The sequence below is a fragment of the Delphinus delphis genome, chromosome 13, assembly GCF_949987515.2.
Source record: "Delphinus delphis chromosome 13, mDelDel1.2, whole genome shotgun sequence".
Lineage (NCBI taxonomy): Eukaryota > Metazoa > Chordata > Mammalia > Artiodactyla > Delphinidae > Delphinus > Delphinus delphis.
This window is the reverse complement of record NC_082695.1, coordinates 16,929,457-16,949,634: the sequence shown is the minus strand read 5'-3', so window position 1 is coordinate 16,949,634 and position 20,178 is coordinate 16,929,457. Positions and strand designations below refer to the sequence as shown.

General features: G+C 53.2%; 1 protein-coding gene across 3 annotated transcripts; it reads right to left on the bottom strand.

Annotated features, from left to right (window-relative positions):
- Positions 1 to 26: 26 nt before the first annotated feature.
- On the bottom strand, positions 27 to 17,314 carry HNF1A (HNF1 homeobox A). 3 transcript variants are annotated; one of them, XM_060028200.1, is made up of 10 exons: positions 14,495 to 17,314; positions 7,718 to 7,917; positions 6,084 to 6,270; positions 5,413 to 5,642; positions 4,314 to 4,465; positions 3,984 to 4,185; positions 3,027 to 3,218; positions 1,781 to 1,902; positions 1,553 to 1,697; positions 27 to 154 (listed from the first exon to the last, which is right to left on the bottom strand). In XM_060028200.1, the coding sequence occupies exons 1-10, from the start codon at positions 14,821 to 14,823 to the stop codon at positions 27 to 29; spliced, it is 1,887 nt and encodes a 628-aa protein (XP_059884183.1). In that variant the 5' UTR covers positions 14,824 to 17,314. The 3 variants fall into 3 exon arrangements, with proteins under 3 accessions (XP_059884183.1, XP_059884184.1, XP_059884182.1); XM_060028201.1 differs by having other exon boundaries at positions 4,044 to 4,185; positions 5,401 to 5,642; positions 14,495 to 17,313; XM_060028199.1 differs by having other exon boundaries at positions 5,401 to 5,642; positions 14,495 to 17,312.
- Between the last annotated feature and the right edge of the window lie 2,864 nt (positions 17,315 to 20,178).

The following is a 20,178-nucleotide window of genomic DNA, read 5'->3' as shown; positions in this document are numbered from 1 at the left end:
CATCCCCTGGGAGGCCGTGTCCATGGTTACTGGGAGGAAGAGGCCATCTGCGTGGAGATGAAGGTCTCAATGACGCTGTGGTTGGATGGCAGCAGGTGGCTATGGCCGTTGGTGGAGTCGGAGCTCTGGTACAACACCAGGCTGCTGGAGGACACTGCAGAAGCAGAGGAGGCCGCTGGCTGCCTGCCACGCCCGTCCCGACCCCTCCCCGCCCACCATCCCTAAGGGGTGCTCGGGATGGGAAAGTGGCACCTCGCCACCTCCTGAATCTCAGCAGGTGACCGGGCCCCAGAGTCACACCTCTGCCCTCGGGCCTTGTTAACCCCCTGCCAGGCTCCAGGGCCACGAGGGAGTGGCCTTCCCAGCACATTTTAGTGGGAACATCACAGAAGCGCTGGTGAGCTGGTGTTGTGGTTAGTTTTATGCGTTAGCTCGCCTGCCTTTTAGTACCCAGTCATTGAGCCAAACCCCAGCGCAGGCGTTGCTGTGCAGGTATTTTGTAATGTGGTTAACACCTACGTCAGTTGACTTTAAGTAAAGGAGAGTTCCCTTGATAATGTGGGTGGCCCTCATCCAATCAGTTGAAGGCCTCAAGAGCAAAGGCTGAGGTTTCCTGGAGAAGGAGACTGCAGCATCACTTCCTACCCTGCAGCTCTCAGACTCGCCAGCCCTCACAGTCGTATCAGCCAGTTCCTTAAATATATGTGTGTGTGTGTGTGTGTGTGTGTGTGTGTGTATTCCTATTGGTTCTGTGTCTCAGGAGAACCCTCAAGAGAGCATGAATGGGCTTTGAGTTTGGACCTGGGTTCAGATCCTGGCCCCACTACCTAGTGGCTGTTGGAAGCGCTACCAAGTCCCTCTCCTCCTTGAGTGCTTTCTCATCTGTAAAATGGGGATGCCAACACACATCTCATGGGTAGAGCACAGAGCCTGGACCGTGGAGCCCTCAGTGACTGTCCCTATAGCCACCAGGGCTGGATGGAGGATGCTGAAGCTCACACTTAGCAAGTGGCTGCCCTGGGTCTCAAAGCCCGGCAGCCTGACTCCAAAGTGCCTGCTCTTCACCCTGACGTTGTGGGCTGCAGACTCAGGTCTTCAGGGAATGGAAATGTGTGGGTTGGGTGGGACGTGGTGGGCTGGAGAGCCCGCACTCTGTGGTTGCCACGGGGCAACACGAGTCCTTCTGACTTTGCAAGAGGAGCCAGAAGTCAATGAAAGCTCTTAATTTTTAGCTGTTGGCAACGAATTCAAAAAAATGCTAAACCCTGAGCTAAAGCAACACATCCATGAGTCACTTCTGGTCCCCAGCAAGCCCAGTTCTTACCTCCTGATTACCCCCTACCACCTCTTCCGGTTATCTTTTTCCTCAACTGAGTTAATAGATGTTCTTGTGAGACAGGCCCATTTCCTGTGGTTTCACACCCCCCTCGGCTCACTTCAGGGGAGCACAGGTGCCCCCTCGCATTTACCCCTTCCCTGCCCCCCATCTGCTGCCCACGACTTCCTCCCCAGCTATGGGGACGGCGGTGGGGGGCAGGGAAAGGCCACTCACCAGTGGGGCTGGCGCTGAGCCGATGGGTGGGCTGCAGGTGCTGGATGCCAGCAGGGTCCTGGCTGGGGATGTGGATGGTGGCAGCCTGGGACGCTGGTGTGTGAAGCCCAGACTCACTGGAGGCCTCAGCGTCTGAGGTGAAGACCTGGCAGAAGGGCAGCTCTTGAGCCCCCAGGGTGTGCGCTGGGGCAGGACCCAGGGAGGGGCCGGGGCAGGCCTGGGCCTTACCTGCTTGGTGGGCGTGAGGCTGGCCAGGGCGCTCAGGTTGGTGGTGTCGGTGATGAGCATGGTCTGCGGAAGCAGGCCCGTGTGGGTGTACTGGGCCACCTCGGGCTTGTGGCTGTAGAGGGCTGGCCGGGAGGGAGGGAGAAGAGAGGAGGACACAGACTTGGCACCTGGGCTGGGCTGGACCCCTCCCAGGAGGGTCTCAAGGTGGGGGGCTAGGGGAAATTGGGGTGTGGGCCTGGTGAGCAGTCCAGTGGGGCAGTGGCTGGGGACTCAGGGCTGATTTCCAAAACTGGGAGCTCCAGGTAGAGGGGTTGGACGTTCTCCCCAACCGCAGGGGCCTGCTCCACCTGTCTCGGTGGAGAGGAGCCTGGGCGAGGCCGGGAACCCAAACCCAGCTCCTGCGGTCACCTCGAGAGGACAGGTGTGAAGGGCAACGGGAGGCACAGGTGCTGTTAGGGCACTAAGTACCGGCCTTGGAGGGAAAGGCCAGGGCTCCTGTTAGGGGTTGAGGAGGGGGCAGCATTTCTGCATCTCCAGGACCCCTCTCCACAGTCTAACCCAGAATTTCACCTGCAGTCTACAGCCCCACACATGCCAGTAGAAAACAACATAAATCACGTATTCTCACATGGACTCAGATGAAAACACAACCACCCACATACACGCATAAATGGTACCCTCAACCAAATACACAGATGTTCAAGTCCACAGGCCCTCATCCAAGAGTCCAAGTTCCAGAAAGGTCTGAGAGCCAACAGGTTTTTGTCTGGTTGGCACTAGAGCTCATTTGGTGGCAAAATCTGACCTGAACCTGATGTGAGGCTGAGTCTTTATTAACCCACTTCGTGGAATTCTACCTTTTGCTGCAGGAATCATGGTGTTTGATGACAGGGTGTTGCCCCAAGCCCTGCTGGGAGTGTTGTGTCATTCATGGTGTATGCACCTTTCTAAAAGCTGAGAAATACATATGGCCCCAAGGGCACACGTGCGTGTGCACATACAAACACCCACTCACACAAACCCATGTGCGTGCACACGCAGCCACATGGGTTCACACACTGAAACGTATTCCAGCCCACAGACGCTCACCTGAGCACCCGCAGAGCCCCCGTCACAGAAGCACTCACACTTGAATCAGACACACACACAGACCACAGCATCTGCTAAGACGCCCTCTTCCCCTGGGCTCAACGACAGCCAGTCTCTCCCACCACCTCCCCCAGCAGGGGGGCTGAGGGGTGCTCACCATGGGGGCTCTGCAGCTGGGCCATGGTGGCCATGAAGGGGCTCTGGGCCACGTGGCTCTGCACGGAGGGCATGAGCGGCTGCTGGTAGGAAGAGTGCAGAGGCTGCGAGAACTGGACGGGCTGCAGGGTAGTCAGGCTGCTGCCCATGCTGTTGATGACCGGCACGCTCTGTGCCTGCGTGGAGGCCAGGCCTGGAGCGGGAGGGGCAGGAGTCAGCCAGACCTCCTGCCGCCTCCATGGCCTCCCCAGGCCCAGCCCTGACCCCCAGGGGCACCATCCCTCCCTCCTAGGGCCAGTGGGTAGGAGGGGGGGACAAGGTAACCAGGTAACAGCCTTGTACTAGGAACCTTCACTAAGTTACAGCCCTGGCAAGTTAACTCCCTCTCTGAGCTGTTAGCTCGTCATAAGGGCAGGGGGTGTGTCAAACTAGGGTCCCTGGAGCCCTGGGGTTCCACAATGATGCAAAGGCCCTGGGGCTTAACTCTCTGTACCCGGCTCCCAGCAGCTCCCTGTCTGTCTTATATATTGAGTTTCTGCATAATAGTTCTGAATAAAGTTTTTCTGGGCTTTTTAAAAACAAACTAAAACCTAAAACCTAGAAAACTTCAGTCCCCCTTGCTCTGTTCTGTTTTCCCATAGCTGTTTTCCCTTTTAAGGTACTATATAACTTATGTATTGGATTGGCCAAAAAGTTCGTTCGGGGCTTTCTGTAAGCTGTTGGGAAAAACCTGAACCAACTTTTTGGCCAACCCATATTCTGCTTATTGTCTGCCTCCCCACTTGGGTGGCTGAGATTTGGGGCTGTTCGGTCCACTTGTGTATCACCGGTGGAGCACGGAGTGGGCACTCAATAAATACATGAAGGAATGAGTCCCAGTGGTTCATCCTGCTCCTGGATTCTGTGGGAGCCCCATGAGCCCCTCACCCAGATGCCCCCGTCCACCCCACCAGCTTACCAATGACCAGGGTGGAGGTGCCCGTGTTGGTAAACGTGGGGCCCAGGGAGGCAGGCTCACCAGGCCCTATGGCCATGACCCCGGGAAGCGAGGCCATGATGAGGTTCTGGGGCTGCTGGTTGAGGCCCGGGGATGTCTGCTCCAAGCTGTGCAGTGCTGTCAGGGTGCTGACAGGGGGCAGGGGGCCCCCAGTGGCCGAGACCTTGGAGGGGAAGCCAAACTGAGTCAGGTGGGGTCCCACCCTACCTCCCTGGGGACTGCTCCAGAATCTTCCAGCCAAGGGGAGATTGGCGGGGGGGGGGTGGGGGAGAGATGGGGTGGGACACTCACCAATTTGGCTTCTGTGCTCAGCAGACTGTGACTGGGCTCCAGACCCGTGGGGGACACTTGATGCAGGGGTGCAGACACTGTCACCAAGGGACCACCACTGCTTGAGGGCACTTCCGCCCCCTCACTGGTTGCAGGCTGTCCATAGCGCACTCCTGGAGCGGGAGCAGTGTCCAGCCTCAGCACCCCACTTCCCTGCCCGCCTCCATGGCCCCCATCATTCCAAACTGCATTGGTTTGCGCAGACCCCCCACCCCATCTTTATGCAGCCAGCAGACTTTGCTTGAGTGTCCACTTCCTGCCAGGCCCTGTGCTGGTTGCTTCCAACTCCTTGAACACAAGTAGGTGCTCAATAAAAGACAACTGAGCCAGGGACATTCCTGGCAGTCCAGTGGTTAAGACTCTGCGCTCCCACTGCAGGGGTCACGGGGTTTGATCCCTGGTCGGGGTAAGATCCCGCATGCCGTGCAGTGCAGTGTGGCCAAAAAAAAAAGACAACTGAGCCAAACTGAATTGACGGTAATGAAATTAAACCACAGCAAACTTGAGTTGAATAGAATGATTTGGAATTAGTTGAATGAAACTGAGTATCATTGAATCAAACCAGAAATGAATTGAGTTTGATTGAGTCGAATTGAATCGAATTGGATTGAAATTGAACTGATAGAAAATTAACTGAATTTCCTTGAAATGCATTTAGTTAAACTGAATCAATTGGGAATTGGATTGGATCAAACTATTCCAAATTTAAATGAACTAAATTAGATTATAATGAGTTGAACTGAATTGAATTGAATTGAACTGAGCTGAAGTGAATTGAGTTGGTTTGATCTGGAATGAGTTGAAGTAACTGAAAGCAAGTGAGGGTGGAGTGGATGGAATGGAGTACAGTGGGCGAAGCTGAGTGGTCAATGGAATGGAGAGGAGTGGAGTGGAGAGAACAGTGCAAATAGAGTGGGGTTGGAGCTGTAAGGAAGTGCTAAGAGGTTTGGGTGGCTGCTGCCACTGGGGTGGTGCTCCCCAACTCTCCCACCCACCCCCATATTCCCTCTACCCACCGTCCCAATCCCCCTGCCCACATGGCACTCACCGTGGACCTTACCAGGGGAGAGGGCCGGTGGGGGCAGGCCAGGGGAGCCGTGGGCAGGCAGCGCAGGGCCTGGGCCTGGCCCTGGTGGCGGCCCGCTGTACGTGTCCATAGCCAGCTTGTGCCGAAAGGCTTCTTCCTTGCGCCGATTGGCAAACCAGTTGTAGACGCGCACCTCTGTGACGAGGTTGGAGCCCAGCCCCTGCGCCTGTGAGGGTGACACCCCCCTCTGGATGCACTCCGCCCTGCAGAAATGGCCACTCATGAGCCTCTGGATCAGGCACAGAAGAACCCTCCCCTGGGGCTGGGGGGAGAGTTCTGAGAAGTAGGGCTCTACCTGAGTATTTGCTGAGGCTGGCAGACCTGGGTTCCGAGCCCAGTCTGCTGTGCAACCTTGAGCAAGTGACTTAGCCTCTCTTAATCTCTTCAGTTATAGAGTGAGCCCAGTAAGTGTAGGGTTGTAGTGAGGATGAGTGAGACGAGCAGCCACTCAAGGGCTGCTTGGGTCGGTGGGGGGGTGGGTGCCAGGAATGGAGCTAGGTGTCAGACACTGAACAGGAGCTGAGAACTCCTGGGCCAACAGCAGGAGCTCTCAAAACCTGGGGAGCCTCCCTCAGGACCCAGAGCCCCCCTCGCCTTCCCCCAGCCCAGACCAAACCAGCCCTGCTGACCACCAGCCATTCTACCTGTTACACTCCTCCACCAGCGCCTCCCGCTCCTCCTTGCTGGGGTTCTTCTGCCTCTCATAGGCCTGGAACAGGATCTGCTGGGATGCTGGGCCCCATTTGAAACGGTTTCTCCGACCCTTCTTGGTTGGTAGCTCATCGCCCGTGGGCTCTTCAATCAGCCCACCCTGCCCTGCGTGGGTGAACTCTGTGGGCACAGAGAGCCATTAGCAAAACACTGGCCAATCCCACCTTCCAGCATTGGTTCACCATGCTGGAATTGGTTCGCCTAACCATGCCCGTGGTTCTTTCTCATTCCTAGGATGCTGAGCCAGAGGAGCTTACAGCTAGAACTTAGAAATCATCTAATCCAGTGATGACAGACACACAGCACACACACCACCCCTTTCCTAACCTGTGTCCAAGGGAGACATCACTAATCAACCCCTGCGTACTTTGCTACCGGGCCAAGATATAATCTCACAGTCCTCAATACAAGGCTCCAGGTAAGCATCAGCATTTGTTCACAGTTGACACATATGCCGTCCCATTTTATAGATGAGGCATCTGAGGATCAGGGAGGTTAAATATTTTTCCAGGGCCGCACAGTAGAGCAGAAACTTGAACTGTATCTCCCGAGTAGATTCCACGCTATTTTCAACATTGCAGACTTGAAAATCAAGCTTAAAGTATAAGTATTAGCCAGGAGAGAAGAGACCCAGACACTTTCTCAGCTGGTTCTTTGGCAGGAGGCCAGTTAATGGCACCTCCAAATAACAGAACAGCTAGTAGCCCTTCAAAGAGCAGGGGAAATATGTATATGGCCAGTATATACGTACAGTACCCCTGGAAGGTTACATATGAGACCAGGAATGCCAGTGGCTGCCTTAGGAGAAGGACACCTAATTTTTATTGTAAAATCTTTACTTCTATTTTTTTATAAATTCAGTGTGTATTACCTTGAAAACCTGGATAATTATAAAAGAAACATCAAAAAGATTTTTTTTTTACACTTAGGCTCAAAAGTGTGGAAGTGCACTTAGGATTTTGTGGGGTATGAGGCCCGGGTTCCCTAAGCACACACCTCACCTCGGAGCCTCTACTGCCCTTCCTTCTGCCTGAAACCCCATCCCTGCATCTTCATGGGTCAAAATTCAATTCACACTTTAAGACTTAGTCAAGAGATCATACTTCTAGTTGATCCTTCCTGATGCCCCTGCCTCCCTGAGGAAGAGATTATTCTCTCCTCCTCCACCAGCTCAACCTTGGAAGCACTTTCTGTAGTGCCCTGCCCTGGGCCTGGTGCACGGTGACTGCTCCATAAACACTAGCTTTTGTTGTTGGCGTTATCACATTATAATACTTGTCTCACCGAATCATAATGATTTGTACTCCTGCTTCCCCTCTACACAGGGAGCTCTTGGAAGGCAGGGGCCCAGTTCACCCACCCAAAGAGGATGCCCAAGACCAACCCTCCTCCCCTCCCCCAGAGCGCCTTGCGCAGAACAGCTGATACACGCTGGTTGAATCCTCCCGACTTCCTCTCAGTCTGCCTGTCCGAGGAATGGGGTGGGAGGCTTCCAGCTCCCACCCTCGAGCTGCGGGTAGTCCCAGGCCCTGCCGGGAAGACAGGGCTGGAGTCGGTTATTACTTACGCTGGGCCACCTCTCGCTGCTTGCGGACGTACCAGGTGTACAGGGCGGCTCGCTTCTGTGTCTTCATGGGGGTGCCCTTGTTGAGGTGCTGGGACAGGTGAGATTGGTTGAGGCCGGTGGTGTCGACCACCTCCCGCTGCGGGATGTTGTGCTGCTGCAGGTAGGACTTGACCATCTTAGCCACACGCCATGGGTCCTCCCTGGGGGTGGAGGTGGGGGGACAAGGACAGGCTGCTCAGCCCAGGGTGGGTGCTGGGAGCCCTGTCCGCCCCGGGGGTGAGGATGGTAGATGGAAGCAGGCGCGGAGCCCAGGAGCCTGTACCTAGACTCAGGGACAGGAGGTATGGGCACTCATGCCAGGACACAAGGACATGGGGACAGAGACTTGCAGGCACATACACACGGCAGACATGTGGACACAGGCCCCAACCAGTCCCACACAGACATAGGAGCAGATAAAGGTTTCGAAACACAGACACACAGAGACATGGATACAGATGTAGACAAAAACAGACTCCCCCGGGAAGCTGCACAAGCCAGATGGGGAGGGCACTCATCTTCGTGCCTCCTTTAAAGATTCCCCCCCGCAATTCTACCTAGAAATGTTATTTGTGGCTGTGTCTTAACCACTGTGATAGACTATAAACACCTGGAGGGCAGGAACTGTCTGGTTCTCAGCACCCAAAATAGGCCTGACATAGAGTGTGCCCTTGGTGAATGCATGAATGAATGAGTGGATGTGTGGATGGATGGGTGGATGGGTGGGTAATGGGATGGTCAGTGCATTGATGGTGGATGGTGGGTGAGAGGATGGATGGATGGATGGATAGATGGGATGTTGATGGGTAGATGTTAGATGGATGGGTGGATGGGTGGGTGGATGGGTGGATAGATGAGAGAGATCTACTGGAAAAAAATTTGGGTCTGAAAATGAGAGAAACCTGATTCTCCCACTTTACATCCAGGGCCACTGAGGCTCAGAGCACTGTGTCACTTGTATCTCTTGCCGAAGGTCACAGGGTTAGCCCAGTAGAGTCCCACCCCAGCTTAAAGGATTTGGTTCTAAGTCAGTCTGTCAGATAAAAATCACATAGCGTCAAAACGCCTCCTGAAAATCTGCACTAAACCCTAGATGGTGGCGCAGCCAGTCTCCCCACAGCACTGAGGCAGGTGGCTAATTTCTCAACAGAGTCCCAGGTGAAGCGGTTAGGGACTGGCATCCCAAGGCCTTGTAAGAAAAATGAGCATGTCTGAGCACGGAATCCCACTCTGTGGGCTCAGTTCTCTCACTCGAGGGATTCAAGGGGACCTGAGGCCACCTGTGGCTCAATCTCCTGTTCTCCGCTCACTGTGGGGAATGGAAGGGGTCAGGTTGCCTGTACGATAGAAATTCTTCTCTCTCCCTCTTCTGCTCTGTGTCAACCCTCCTCTCTTCCCTTCATCCTCTCTTGAGCTTCTATTACAACCATGTGTCAGATACAACAGTGCTGAAACAGGCAGAGCTGGGATTTAAACCCAGGTCTGTGTGATCCTAAGCCTGTGTCCCCACAGCCTTGATGCAGCAGTTTGCTTCTAGAATTGAGGCATATATGACAAATGGCATGTGTAGGAAGTGATTCATGTCCATGTCGTTTGCCACAGCCAAAGATTGGAAACAACCTAAGCGTCCAGCAAAAGGATGCTGATTAACCAAATTGCATGCCTCTGTACAATGCAGCTGTAAAAACCCACTGAGAAAGCTCTGTACAAGCCCAGAAGGAACAGTTTGTGTGGTAGGCCTGTTGTGCTATGTGTGTAAAATTTTAAGTGGGATAAAAGAAGATTTCTACGTATTTGCTTTGTTCACATGAAATACCAGAAGTATACAGAATGAACTGGAGTCACAGATTGGTTGCTGGGGACAGGGTGAGAGGGGAGGGTTTTCTCTGTTACTCTTCTGTACTTCATAAATTATGTATCAATAATATAGTATCATATAATATGCTACATATGCATATATAATGTTTAAAAGTGAATTGTGAAAAAAAGAAAAGAAAAGAAACCCCCCAGTGCTCTGAAGCCCACCCCACACTGCCTTCTCCCCTGGCCCTTCTCTCTTTCCTCAAAGAACCAGTCTCGCCTGCATCCTTGGCAATGCCCTTCCGAGACATGAGGGCACAGAGCCTTTCATCCACTTTGGCCCTCTGACTTCCTCCTTTTTTTATCAGCAGTTCCCATACAGGCAGGGAGGAATGGAAGGTGGGGACAGATATAGTTGATCAGCAGTCGGTCCAGCAAAGTCCCATTTGTGTAGAAATGATAGCCGTGAGAATTCATGTTTCTTGAGTATTTATGGTGAGCCAGGTAAGGGCTGGTCATTTAAATCTTACAATAACCCTAGGAAGTATGCCCATTTCACAGGTGAGAAGACCGAGGCTCAGAAAGGTGAACACTTGTCCAAGGTGACTTCACTGGGACTCAAGAATATTTCACTTTCCTGAACCCCCCAACCTCTCCCCAAGCCCTATCTCCCTGCTTTCGTAGGAGCCTCACCTCCCCCGGTCCCCGGGTGCCAGTCAGAGCTGGGAGGGAAGGGCAGGACAAAGTCCAGCCTTGTGCTCCATGGCAAACATGTTTATCTGACTCCGGGGCTGGGCTGCCCGATGGCCTCCCTCCTCCCCCAACTGCAGTCATCACCCTCCTGAGAGATCCTCCCTCCCTCTGTCTGTTCTCCGGAGAGAAGGAGCCCAGTCTTCCTTCAACAGGGCCTCTCCTGGCTCAAACTAAAGATTTACTGTCTGTCTCTGTCCTTCTGACCCCATGTGTCTCTATCTGTCTCTGTTTCTCTCACTCTCTCTCCTTCTGTCTCTGTGTCTCTCTGTTTTCTGCTCTTTCTCTCCCCCCCTCCCCACACACACGCACAGTCTCCAAGAATATGGCTCTTTGTAGGACATTTTCCCCAACGCAGAACTAAGAGGCCAGGTCTCCAGGCATCTCCTGCTTTCACTCTAATGGGTTTGAGAGTCGAACCAACCTGGGTTCAAATCCCACCACTGCGGCCTCGTGCCCAATGTGCATGTGGCCCGCATCTCCCCTGTAACACAGCAGGAAATTCACGCCTGCCTCCCTGTTCTCTATTGGGAGAACTGAATGAGTGTCTAATAGGAGTGAAATGCTGAGGACAGGGCCAGGCACACAGTAAGTGCTCAGTAAGTGGAACAATATTGTTACCATCATCATCATCATCAGCGACCTAGTCCTGGGACCTCCAGCCCCACAGCAGAGGGAAGAGGGCCCGGGAAAGGTGAAGGTCTGCCCACAACCCCCTCCTCCCGCCTCCTGCCAGTTCTAGGGTCAATCAGAGGTTCGAGGCTTTGGGCCTCTTGCTCCCTGGCCCGTGGGGTTTCAGTGGATCCAAGGCTTCAGAGCTGGGAGACCAGCCTGAAGGCCACTCATCCGGAGGGGGAGCTGAGTTCTCAGTGTGAATCCCAGCTCTGCCACTCACTCTCCGGGTGGCCCTGGGAAATTTCTTAACTTCTGTGCCTCAGTTTCCTCAACTGTGATAGGGAGCTAATAATATTTCATAGGTTGTCAGGAGGAGAAAACAAGCTTAATGCACTTGTAAGCGCTTCGTGAGTCCTCGAGCACTACGCGGAAGTGGTCGATGGTGACATTAACAGCAAGAATGACCCAGGAGGGTAAAGAGGGAGATAAATGTATCAAGGACAGGCATGCCACCTCAGGATGCTGTGCAAAGTGTGGGATTAGGAGGACCTGGGTCCAAGTCCTGGCCTTACTGCTTTGTAAGAGTTACTTTGGGCAGGTCACTTTGCCTCTCTGAGCTTTAGTTTGCTCATCTGTAAAATGGGACCACTGATAATAGCAACTGTTCGTTGCACTCACATGCTTACCCTGTGGGTGAGCATTGTGATTAGCTCTGCCTTGCAGAGAACACTGGGACTCAGAAAAGTGAAATTGCCTGCCTGAGCAGAGCTGGGGTTCAAGCCCAGGCAGGCTGGCCTCAGGGATGTCAGATTGCCCCACCTTGGCCACTGTCTTCCTGGGTCTCAGTGCCTTGGTGCTGCCCAATGGAGAGGACCAGAGACCCTCAAGATTGAGTTTGAGCTGCTCAGGGACAGGAGGGCCCAGGAGGACACTGAGGAAGGAGCCCTGGGAACGTGTTACTCCCTTGGCCATTACAGCAGACATCCCCAGGGCTCAGAGAAGCCTAGTCCCTCATTCATTCATGCTGTGTGTCAGCACTGGGGTGTATATCAGGGGTCTGAGTAGTGAACAAGCCTCTGGAAGAGCTTCTGTTGTCATAGCAGGAGATAGAAAACAGACAAATAAGGTAATAATAGGTAATGATAAGTTTCAGGGGAAAGTCAATGGAAGTAGTGGAAGAGGGAGTGACTGTGGTGGCATTTGAGCAAAAAGAGAAGGAATTGACCGTAGGAAGATCTGGAAAGGGGTTTCGGGGAGAAGGTACAACACATGCAAAGGCCCTGAGGTGGGAATCAGCAAAGTGTAGTGTAACTGGAGGAAAGTGAGGGAGGGAGGGAGGTCCCTCAGGAAGAGATCAGGGGATCAAGGCAGGGAGTTTGAATTGTACTCATTGTCCGGGTAGGGAAACGGAGGCAGGAGGAGAAGAGACTTGCCCAAGGTCACACTTGGTCACACTTGGCTTCCACGGGAAGCCCTACCTCTTCACCATCCTTTCCAGCCTCAACCTCCCCCACTGGCCAGGGCTTCATGGGGGTCCCCCACCCCTCTGCAGCCTGTGCCCTGAGGCTCAAGGCCCCACTTTTTCCCCTTGGGGCGTTTTCAGATCCCTTTTGTTACCTGAACAATAAGTAACCCAGGTAGTTAGTTATAAACCCCGCAGGAACAAGGAGCTGGTTGATAATTTATAGCAACATCTCAAATTTAAATGGAAAGTAAATAGCATGCTGTTAGCATTAAAGAAAACCCAATCGGGGCGGGAGGCAAGCACTCCAGCCTCCTTGCAGCTTGGGGCGCCTCGCTCTCTCCCCAGCCCGTTCTCCCAGCTGCGTGTCAGCCCCTCTTCCCTCCCGGCTCTGCTGGTCCGCTCCACTCTGCTTCTCCAGGCCTCTCTCTCCATCTCCCCTGACGCCCTGTCTCTTCCTCCATGTCTCCCCTCTCTCCCTCAGCTTCCAGGTCTCTGCTGGTCCCCAGGGAGCACTTTGACCCCTGCTTCCCGCTCGAGTGCTGTGGATCAAGCCTTTCCCTCCACCCATCATCCCACCAAAGGGGTTGCTGATCAAGAGGCCCCACCCAGCCAGGTAAGGCCTTTGGCACTCCCTGCCCCCACTCCCCCCCGAAAGCCCCCAGTCCCATCTGGGGCGCTGAGCAGGTCTGGCCCTGCCCCACCCTTGTCCGGGTTGCCCTCGCCCTGGGTCTGGAGATGCCAGACTCTGCCCCTCCCCTGCAACGCGGCAGGGCCCTTTGCCCTCCTCTTCCTGCCAAGTCAGGGGGCCCTGGCTACTCCCCTGCCTCCTGCCCAGGCCCTCACAAGGCCTGGCAGGCCCTGAGAGCTCCCTGAGGCAGGGATCCAGCCCTCCCCAACCCCAAGCTGGGATCAGGACCTTGGACAGAAAAGAGGTGGTCTTTGGGACTCTTGCTCAGAACCCCCAGCCACCCCCAGCTGGCCCCTGGCCCCGGTCATGGTGACTGAGGGCACCAAAGAGAGTGGGTCTGGAGCCCCAGCTGGGTGGCCTTAGTCCAGCTCCGTCCCCCTCTGAGCCTCAGTTCCCTCATCTGCGGAGCAGTTGTCCCCAGGTGCCTCCAGAGTTCATCTCAACACTACCCGAAATGATACCTGTGAAACCTCAGCACGTGCCCATCTGGCTGTTAGGATAGACGTTACAGAGCCTTAGGGGAGGGGCAGTCCCTGCAGCCCCCAGGTTCCCCTTCCCTCACCTCCAACCTCCCCCACCCCTGCTCCGTGTGAAGTTGGTTGGCTCAGGCTTCCCCAGGCTACCAGCCCTCCAAGTTAATGATCACAGGCCTTATCAGAGCCTTTTGCCATTTATAAATTTATAAAACAAAAGAGAAATAATAAAGCCCGTGGGTAATTAGTAACCAGGTCAGCTCTGCTGAGGAGAGGGGAGGCATCGGGCTCAGACCCACCCAGTTCTCCGGGAGATGGGGAGCCAGCCAGTGGGTGGGGTACAGAGTGGGGAGGCTTCTAACGGTACCCACTGGTGAGGGGCATGGCCTGAGGCTGTGCCGGAAAGGGGAGCAGCTCCCTTCCTAAGGCTCTATTTCCCTCAGGTAAGAAAGACCTGGGTTCTGCTGACTGAATGCTTAAGTTCCGGGGAGGCCAAGCGGGGCCCCCAAAACCCCAGCCTGGGCTCCCCCTCCCCACTGGTGCATCTGGGTGCCTAGCAGGGAAGTTGGGACTGGGGGAGTAGAAATGGGCATGGTAGCTAAAAATTCCCTGCCTCCCCACCCCCGTTGTCCAGGGACTAGAATCGTGGACTCTCCTGCTTTGTCCCCATCTTGGGGCTCCCCTGGGGCATGCCCCACTTCCCAAGCACCGGGCTGAAAGCCTTGGCTCATGGAGACTCGGGACCCCGCAGAGGGCCGGGTCAGGGGCTGCAGGCTCCAACCTCCGAGCTAGGACCCCACCCCACCCCCGCTTCCAAGCTCTAATGGGCCTTGTCCCCCTTGCCGACAACCAGCCCATGGGACTGTGGACTGGCAAGGGCTGGTCAGGAGCCGAGGCTGGGCCCCTCCGGGCTCCTTGGGAGCTAGGGACAGGGGAGGGGTCCTTACTGCAGCAGGGTCTCCACCACGGCTTTCTGGTGGGCTGCCTCCTCGGGGCTGAGGTTCTCCAGCTCTCTGAGAATGGGTGGCGTGAAGTCTTCCCCCTCGTCGTCCGTCTCGTCCTCGGAGCCCCTCGTCTCCCCCAGCCCATTGGGCAACTCGGCCAGCTCCCCTCGACCGCCGCCACCGCAGGACTCCCCCTTGTCCGGGGGACCGTCTCCGGCCAGCAGGTAGGGCCCCGGCTCACCCAACGCCTGGATCAGCGCCTCTTTGCTCAGGCCCGACTCGAGCAAGGCCGCCAGGAGCTCCGTCTGCAGCTGGCTCAGTTTAGAAACCATGGCTCCACTAGTGCGGGCCACGCGGCCCAGGGCCACTGAGCCGGCCGCCTCCCGCCCCCCCGGCGTGGGCTGGCTCCGTGCTGGCCGGCCAGCAGGCAGGCCCAAACCAGGCTCCTTGCGCCCGCTGCCCCCCCAAACCCCACTAGCCAAGCCCTGTGGGCACCCCCAACCCCCAACCCTGGCCCCAGTGGCCAGTGAATCAGGGCCCCTGCCCGCTCTGTTTACATTGGAGCTGGGGAAATTCTCCAAGGTTCATATTTATCCATGTGCTTAGCGAAGGGACTGAACTTTGGACTTCACCCTGCAAAGTGCAGGCCTCATGGCAGCACAGAGGGACAGGGAGCCGTGGCCTTCCATGGGAGTGGGCAGAGCGGAGGGCGGGGGAGGCAGCGGTGGGGGGCCCAGGACAGCTGGGATGGAAGGTACTGGGAGCCAGGGAGGCCTTCGGGTGACCAGCATTGGGTCCCTCCCCCAGCGACCTTGTAGGGGGCCAGGCTGAGGCAAGAGAACAGCAGCCTTGGGAACAGAAGCAGCAGAGTTCTAGGCTGTCGGGTCAACTCTCCTGAAGGGCAAGGCTAGGACACATCCATCTGAGGACCCCCCACTGCCAGCCCCAAAGTCTGGCCTCCCAGGAGGGAAAACGCGTCGACTAAGTCTACTGTGCGCTGAGTCTGTAACGTGCGTCATTACCTCAGTGTAGCCCCCTAACAGAGTAGGTACAGGAATTGTGCCCATTTTACAGAGGAGGAAACTGAGGCTCTGAGAGGGTAAGCAACTCGCTCAAAGTCACACAGCTAGCAGGGACAAGATTTGTGGACTGGGAGCAGGGTGTGGCCAGTCAAGCACTTGGTGCAGGTGCAAATTTTAAGGGGATGTCAAAAAACTCAAGATGAAATCAAGATGAAAAAATATTTTTATATACTCTATTAAAAATTCAAAATCAATGCAAAACCCAGAAGAACTTAAAAGAAATGTCCACACAAAAATTTGCCTGCGAATGTTCTCAGCAGCGTGATTCACAAGAGCTAAAAAATAGAAAAAACATAAATATCCATCAGTGGATGAATGGATAGAAGAAATGTGGTCTCTCCGTGCAATGGCGTGTTATTTGGCCATAAAAAGGAATGAAGTCCTGATTCATGCTACAGTAGGCATGAATCTTGAAGACATCATGCTAAGTGAAAGAAGCCAGACACAAAAGGCCATCTATTGTATGATTCCATGTGTAGGAAGCGTCCAGAATAGGCAAATCCATACAGACAGAAAGTAGATGCGTGGTTGCTGGGGGCTGGGGAGGTGGGGGTGGGCACAGGGAATGGCTGCTTAATGGGTACAGGGTTTCTTTGGAGATGATGGAAATGTTCTAATATTGATGGGGTGATGTTACACAACTCTGTGAATTTACTAAACACCACTGAAGTTTGCAGTTTAAAAGGGCAAATTTTATAATCTATGAATCAATAAAATATACTTTTCATTAGTTTGAAAAATTAATGCCAAAAATCTGTGATGAACAAAAAATATCAAAATGTTAAATAAAGGCAGGTTCCAACCCTCACTCACCTCCTACTAATGCCATTCCTAGGCAAAAACTCATCCCTAACCCCCACCCTTCCCTCTTCCGGTAAGAGCCTGGACAAAAATTCCTGCTGTCTGTCCCCTGGGGTGGCCCTAAGCTCCCAGAACAAGGGGTGTGCACCATTGCCTGGAGTAGGCAGGGTGGTGCTGAGGGGCTGCCCCCAGGCTGGGGCATCTCTCAGGGGTCTGCAGAGGCAGGGTCATGCTTGGCAATGGTGGAAGGGAGAAGGCACCGTTGGCCAGAAGGCCCTCCCTGCAGGCCAGGCTAGTCCAGCAGGGGGAAAGGGGCTTCTTCATTTTTGCACTCACCTGACACACTCAGCAGCTGTGAGGCCCGTGCGGCCACTGAGCACTTGAAATGTGGCTGATGCCTCTGGCTGAAATGATAATATTTTGGATCTATTGAGTGAAAGTTTTTAATTTTAAAACTAAATACTTTAAAATTAGAAAACCTAATTTCACCTGTTTCTTTTTACTTTTATAATGGTACCACTGGAAACTTTTGAATTACATTTGCGCCTCACATTCTATCTCTATTGGACAGCGCTGCTCTGTAATTTACTTACACGTATGATGTTGATTATTTATGGTCTGTCTGCCTCTGCTAGAGTATCGGGTCCCCCACCCCCGCTCCAGGGCAGGGCTTTTGTCTGTCTTCTTCACTGCTGTATTCGCAGTGTTTAGTACGTTGCCTCATCCGTACTTAGTAGGTGCTCAGTAATATTTGTGGAATGAATAAATTTCATTGCACACTGCCCAACGTATACTTAGCTCCACACCAGGCTTTAGTAATGTATGAAATGCTCAGAACCACTCTATGAAGTAGGCACTGTTATTCCCAGAGCCCGGCCCTCTGCACAGGATGATGCTGGCAGTTGCCCCATGAGGAAGTGGGCCCCCCACATTGCTCTCAGTGCTTCCCTTCTCCTCTAGCACAAGTAGCTTTGGGGTCAGGCAGCTCACTACTGGGGGCAGAATTCTCAAGTCCAGCTAAAGGACAGGGAAGATGCTGCATGCTGTCCCTTCGCAGTTCATGGCTCTCCTCCTTGCTACCCTGTCCAGGAGACTGCTTGCTGCCTGCAGCTGCCCTCGGAGACCTTCCTCTAGAAGACGGAGCCAGACAGGGTGGGGCCTGGGTACTTTGCACAACTTTTGGGCTCCTTGACTGCTGGGTCCCCGCCCCCCCCCCCCCCCCCCCCCCCCCCGCCCGGCAGCCAGGTGGCTGAACTGGTGACTCCGGGACTGAAGGTGGATTTAGTTGGGAGGAGAACGGTGGTGTGGGGCGGGGGGAGCCTCTAGAGTGTCTAAGGAGAGAGACCCTCAGGGTCCAACTTCAGCTCCAGTACACACAGAGGCTATTGTCCTGGCCCCCCACCCCACCCCGACTAGGGCTCCCTCTGAAAATGAGAAGGGTGTCGGTTATTGATACTTGGCAACAGACAATGGAAACGGCAATTCCAGCCCCCAGCCTGCCCTTCCCCACAATCAGGGGACACAACTAAACAGACTCAGAGGTTGGGAGAGGCATTTTGCCTTCTTGAGAATCACTCAGGACCTAGTGTGCGTTTCACGGGCCCCCCGCAAACACACTCCAGCCCCGCACTGGGTGGCCTCAGGCACTGAGTTCGCCTTTCATGACTTATTTATAAAACAGAGGTGTAGATCTCCTAGGGTTGCTTGAGACAACTTTGTACACCTAATGCAGAGATTTGTTGGGCTCTACACAACTGCTCAAACTTTGGAATTAGATTGGACATGACCACCTTCATTTCCTGTTCCACAATCATTTTTGCATGATACCACTTTTTTTTTTTATTAGAACAACTGCCATAAACCCAGCTTCACAAAGTTGTGACATCATCTAACATTCAAGCTGCAAACTACCTTGAGCTAGCGCAAGGTGGCCGACAGATGTCGCTGTGTTCCTTTCAAAAATCCTCGAAAATATTCTGCGGCTCCCAGGGGCACCTCGAGGCGTAGTTTGGGAACTGCGGACCTAAGGGATGGTCTTGGACACAGAGGGTGTTCAGTAAAACGTAGTTGTGAACTTTATCACCATTCTCGCCTACTGAGTGAGCAAATGTTTGCAAAACCGAAGTTCTGGCAAGGCACAAGTCTTCTCCTTGGCCTTAGGAAGCGGTGCAAGAGGGGTACCCCGTCAGCCAATCTCAGGGCTCTCTTGGAATTTAATCGCCAACCCTACCACCCCACCACCCCCACCTTGGGGCCCACCTGTATTCATACTTGGACTATTCTTCCTCCCAGCCCCACTACCTTTAACCTTTTAACCGTTTAACATTTATTGAGCAGTCGCTGGTATATGCAATTTTCATGCTTTTTCTCATTTAACATCTCAACAGCCTCATGAGGTAGGTACTTTTATCCCCATTTTACAGATGAGGAAACTGAGGCTCTAGGAGGCTATGTAAACTGCTCAGCTAGTGCTTGGCAGAGCTAGGATTTGAATCCCAATCTCCCTGATGCCAGAATCCAAGCCCTTGACCACTATTCCACACTACCTCTTTCGGTGAGGCAGTTCACTCTCACTAAATACTTGTTACTATTATTTTGTTGTCATCGTTGTTTTGTTGTTCTGGTTAAGTGTAACTCTGCTCATTGGACTTGTCACCTTTGTGTCGGTTTTACAGATGAGGAGACTGAGGTGCTGAGGGAATAAAAGTGATTAAAAGCCAGACTGCCTGGGTTTGAGCCTGGCTCTGACATTTACCAGCTTTGTGACCTTGGGCAACTTGCTTAACCTCTCTGTGCCTCCGTTTGCTCTTCTGTACAATGATAATGAAAATGCTATCTGCCTCATGAGTTGTTAGGAGGATTAATGAAGTAATACACAGAAAGCACTGTGCCTGACACATTGTAAGCACTCCCCACTACTGAATGATAATCATTACCTGATTACTAAAACAGCCGTTCCACTCCCATTACCCAGGCTGAGTTTTCTTCGTTTGCAAAAGTTCTCCACATAAGAGTCCCTGCCACCCACTTTATTTGACTCTTAAGCCCCGCCTACTCTCTATCCAGTCACACTATTTGCCATCTCCAGAGCATACCTGAAACTGTGTCCCATCTATGACTTTTGCACAAGCTGTTTTTCTGGAGACCCTCACCTGTGAACCTCAAGATCCTCCTGGGTCTCCTCCTGATCCCTTCTCCTTCTCACAGCAACATGAACCTTCACTAGCCACCCTTCCCTAACTCACTGGAGCAGGACCAGCAGCAACAGAAAGCCTTGGGTTGAGGATTAGAAACTCAGATTCCTGACTCCACACTCAAAGGGTTCCTTTAGTAGATCTGGGGTGAAGCCCAAAGTGTGCACACTCCTTGCATCAAAGGGCAGAGAACTGAATAGTGTTCTCTGCAAATCAACAATAAGTGTGGTTGTATGTATGTGTTTGAGAAAGATGTGAAAGGACATACTCCAAGCTGTCAACATCAGTTCTCTTTGGCAGAGAGGAATGCATAAAGAAAAACAAAAACAATAGCAGGAGGAGAGGAAGAGAAATAAAAGAAACCTCAAAAAAATTGTAACTCTACAATATCTACAAGGTAATAGATATTAACTAAACTTATTGTGGTAATCATTTCACAGTATATATGGACGTATATCAAATCATGTTGTACACCTTAAACTAATACGATGTTATAAGTCAACTATATCTCAATAAAATTGGGAAAAAATTAGTTTATGATGATGGTTGCCCAACTATGATAATATACTAAAACCATTGAACTGACACTTTAAATGGGTGCCATATGGTG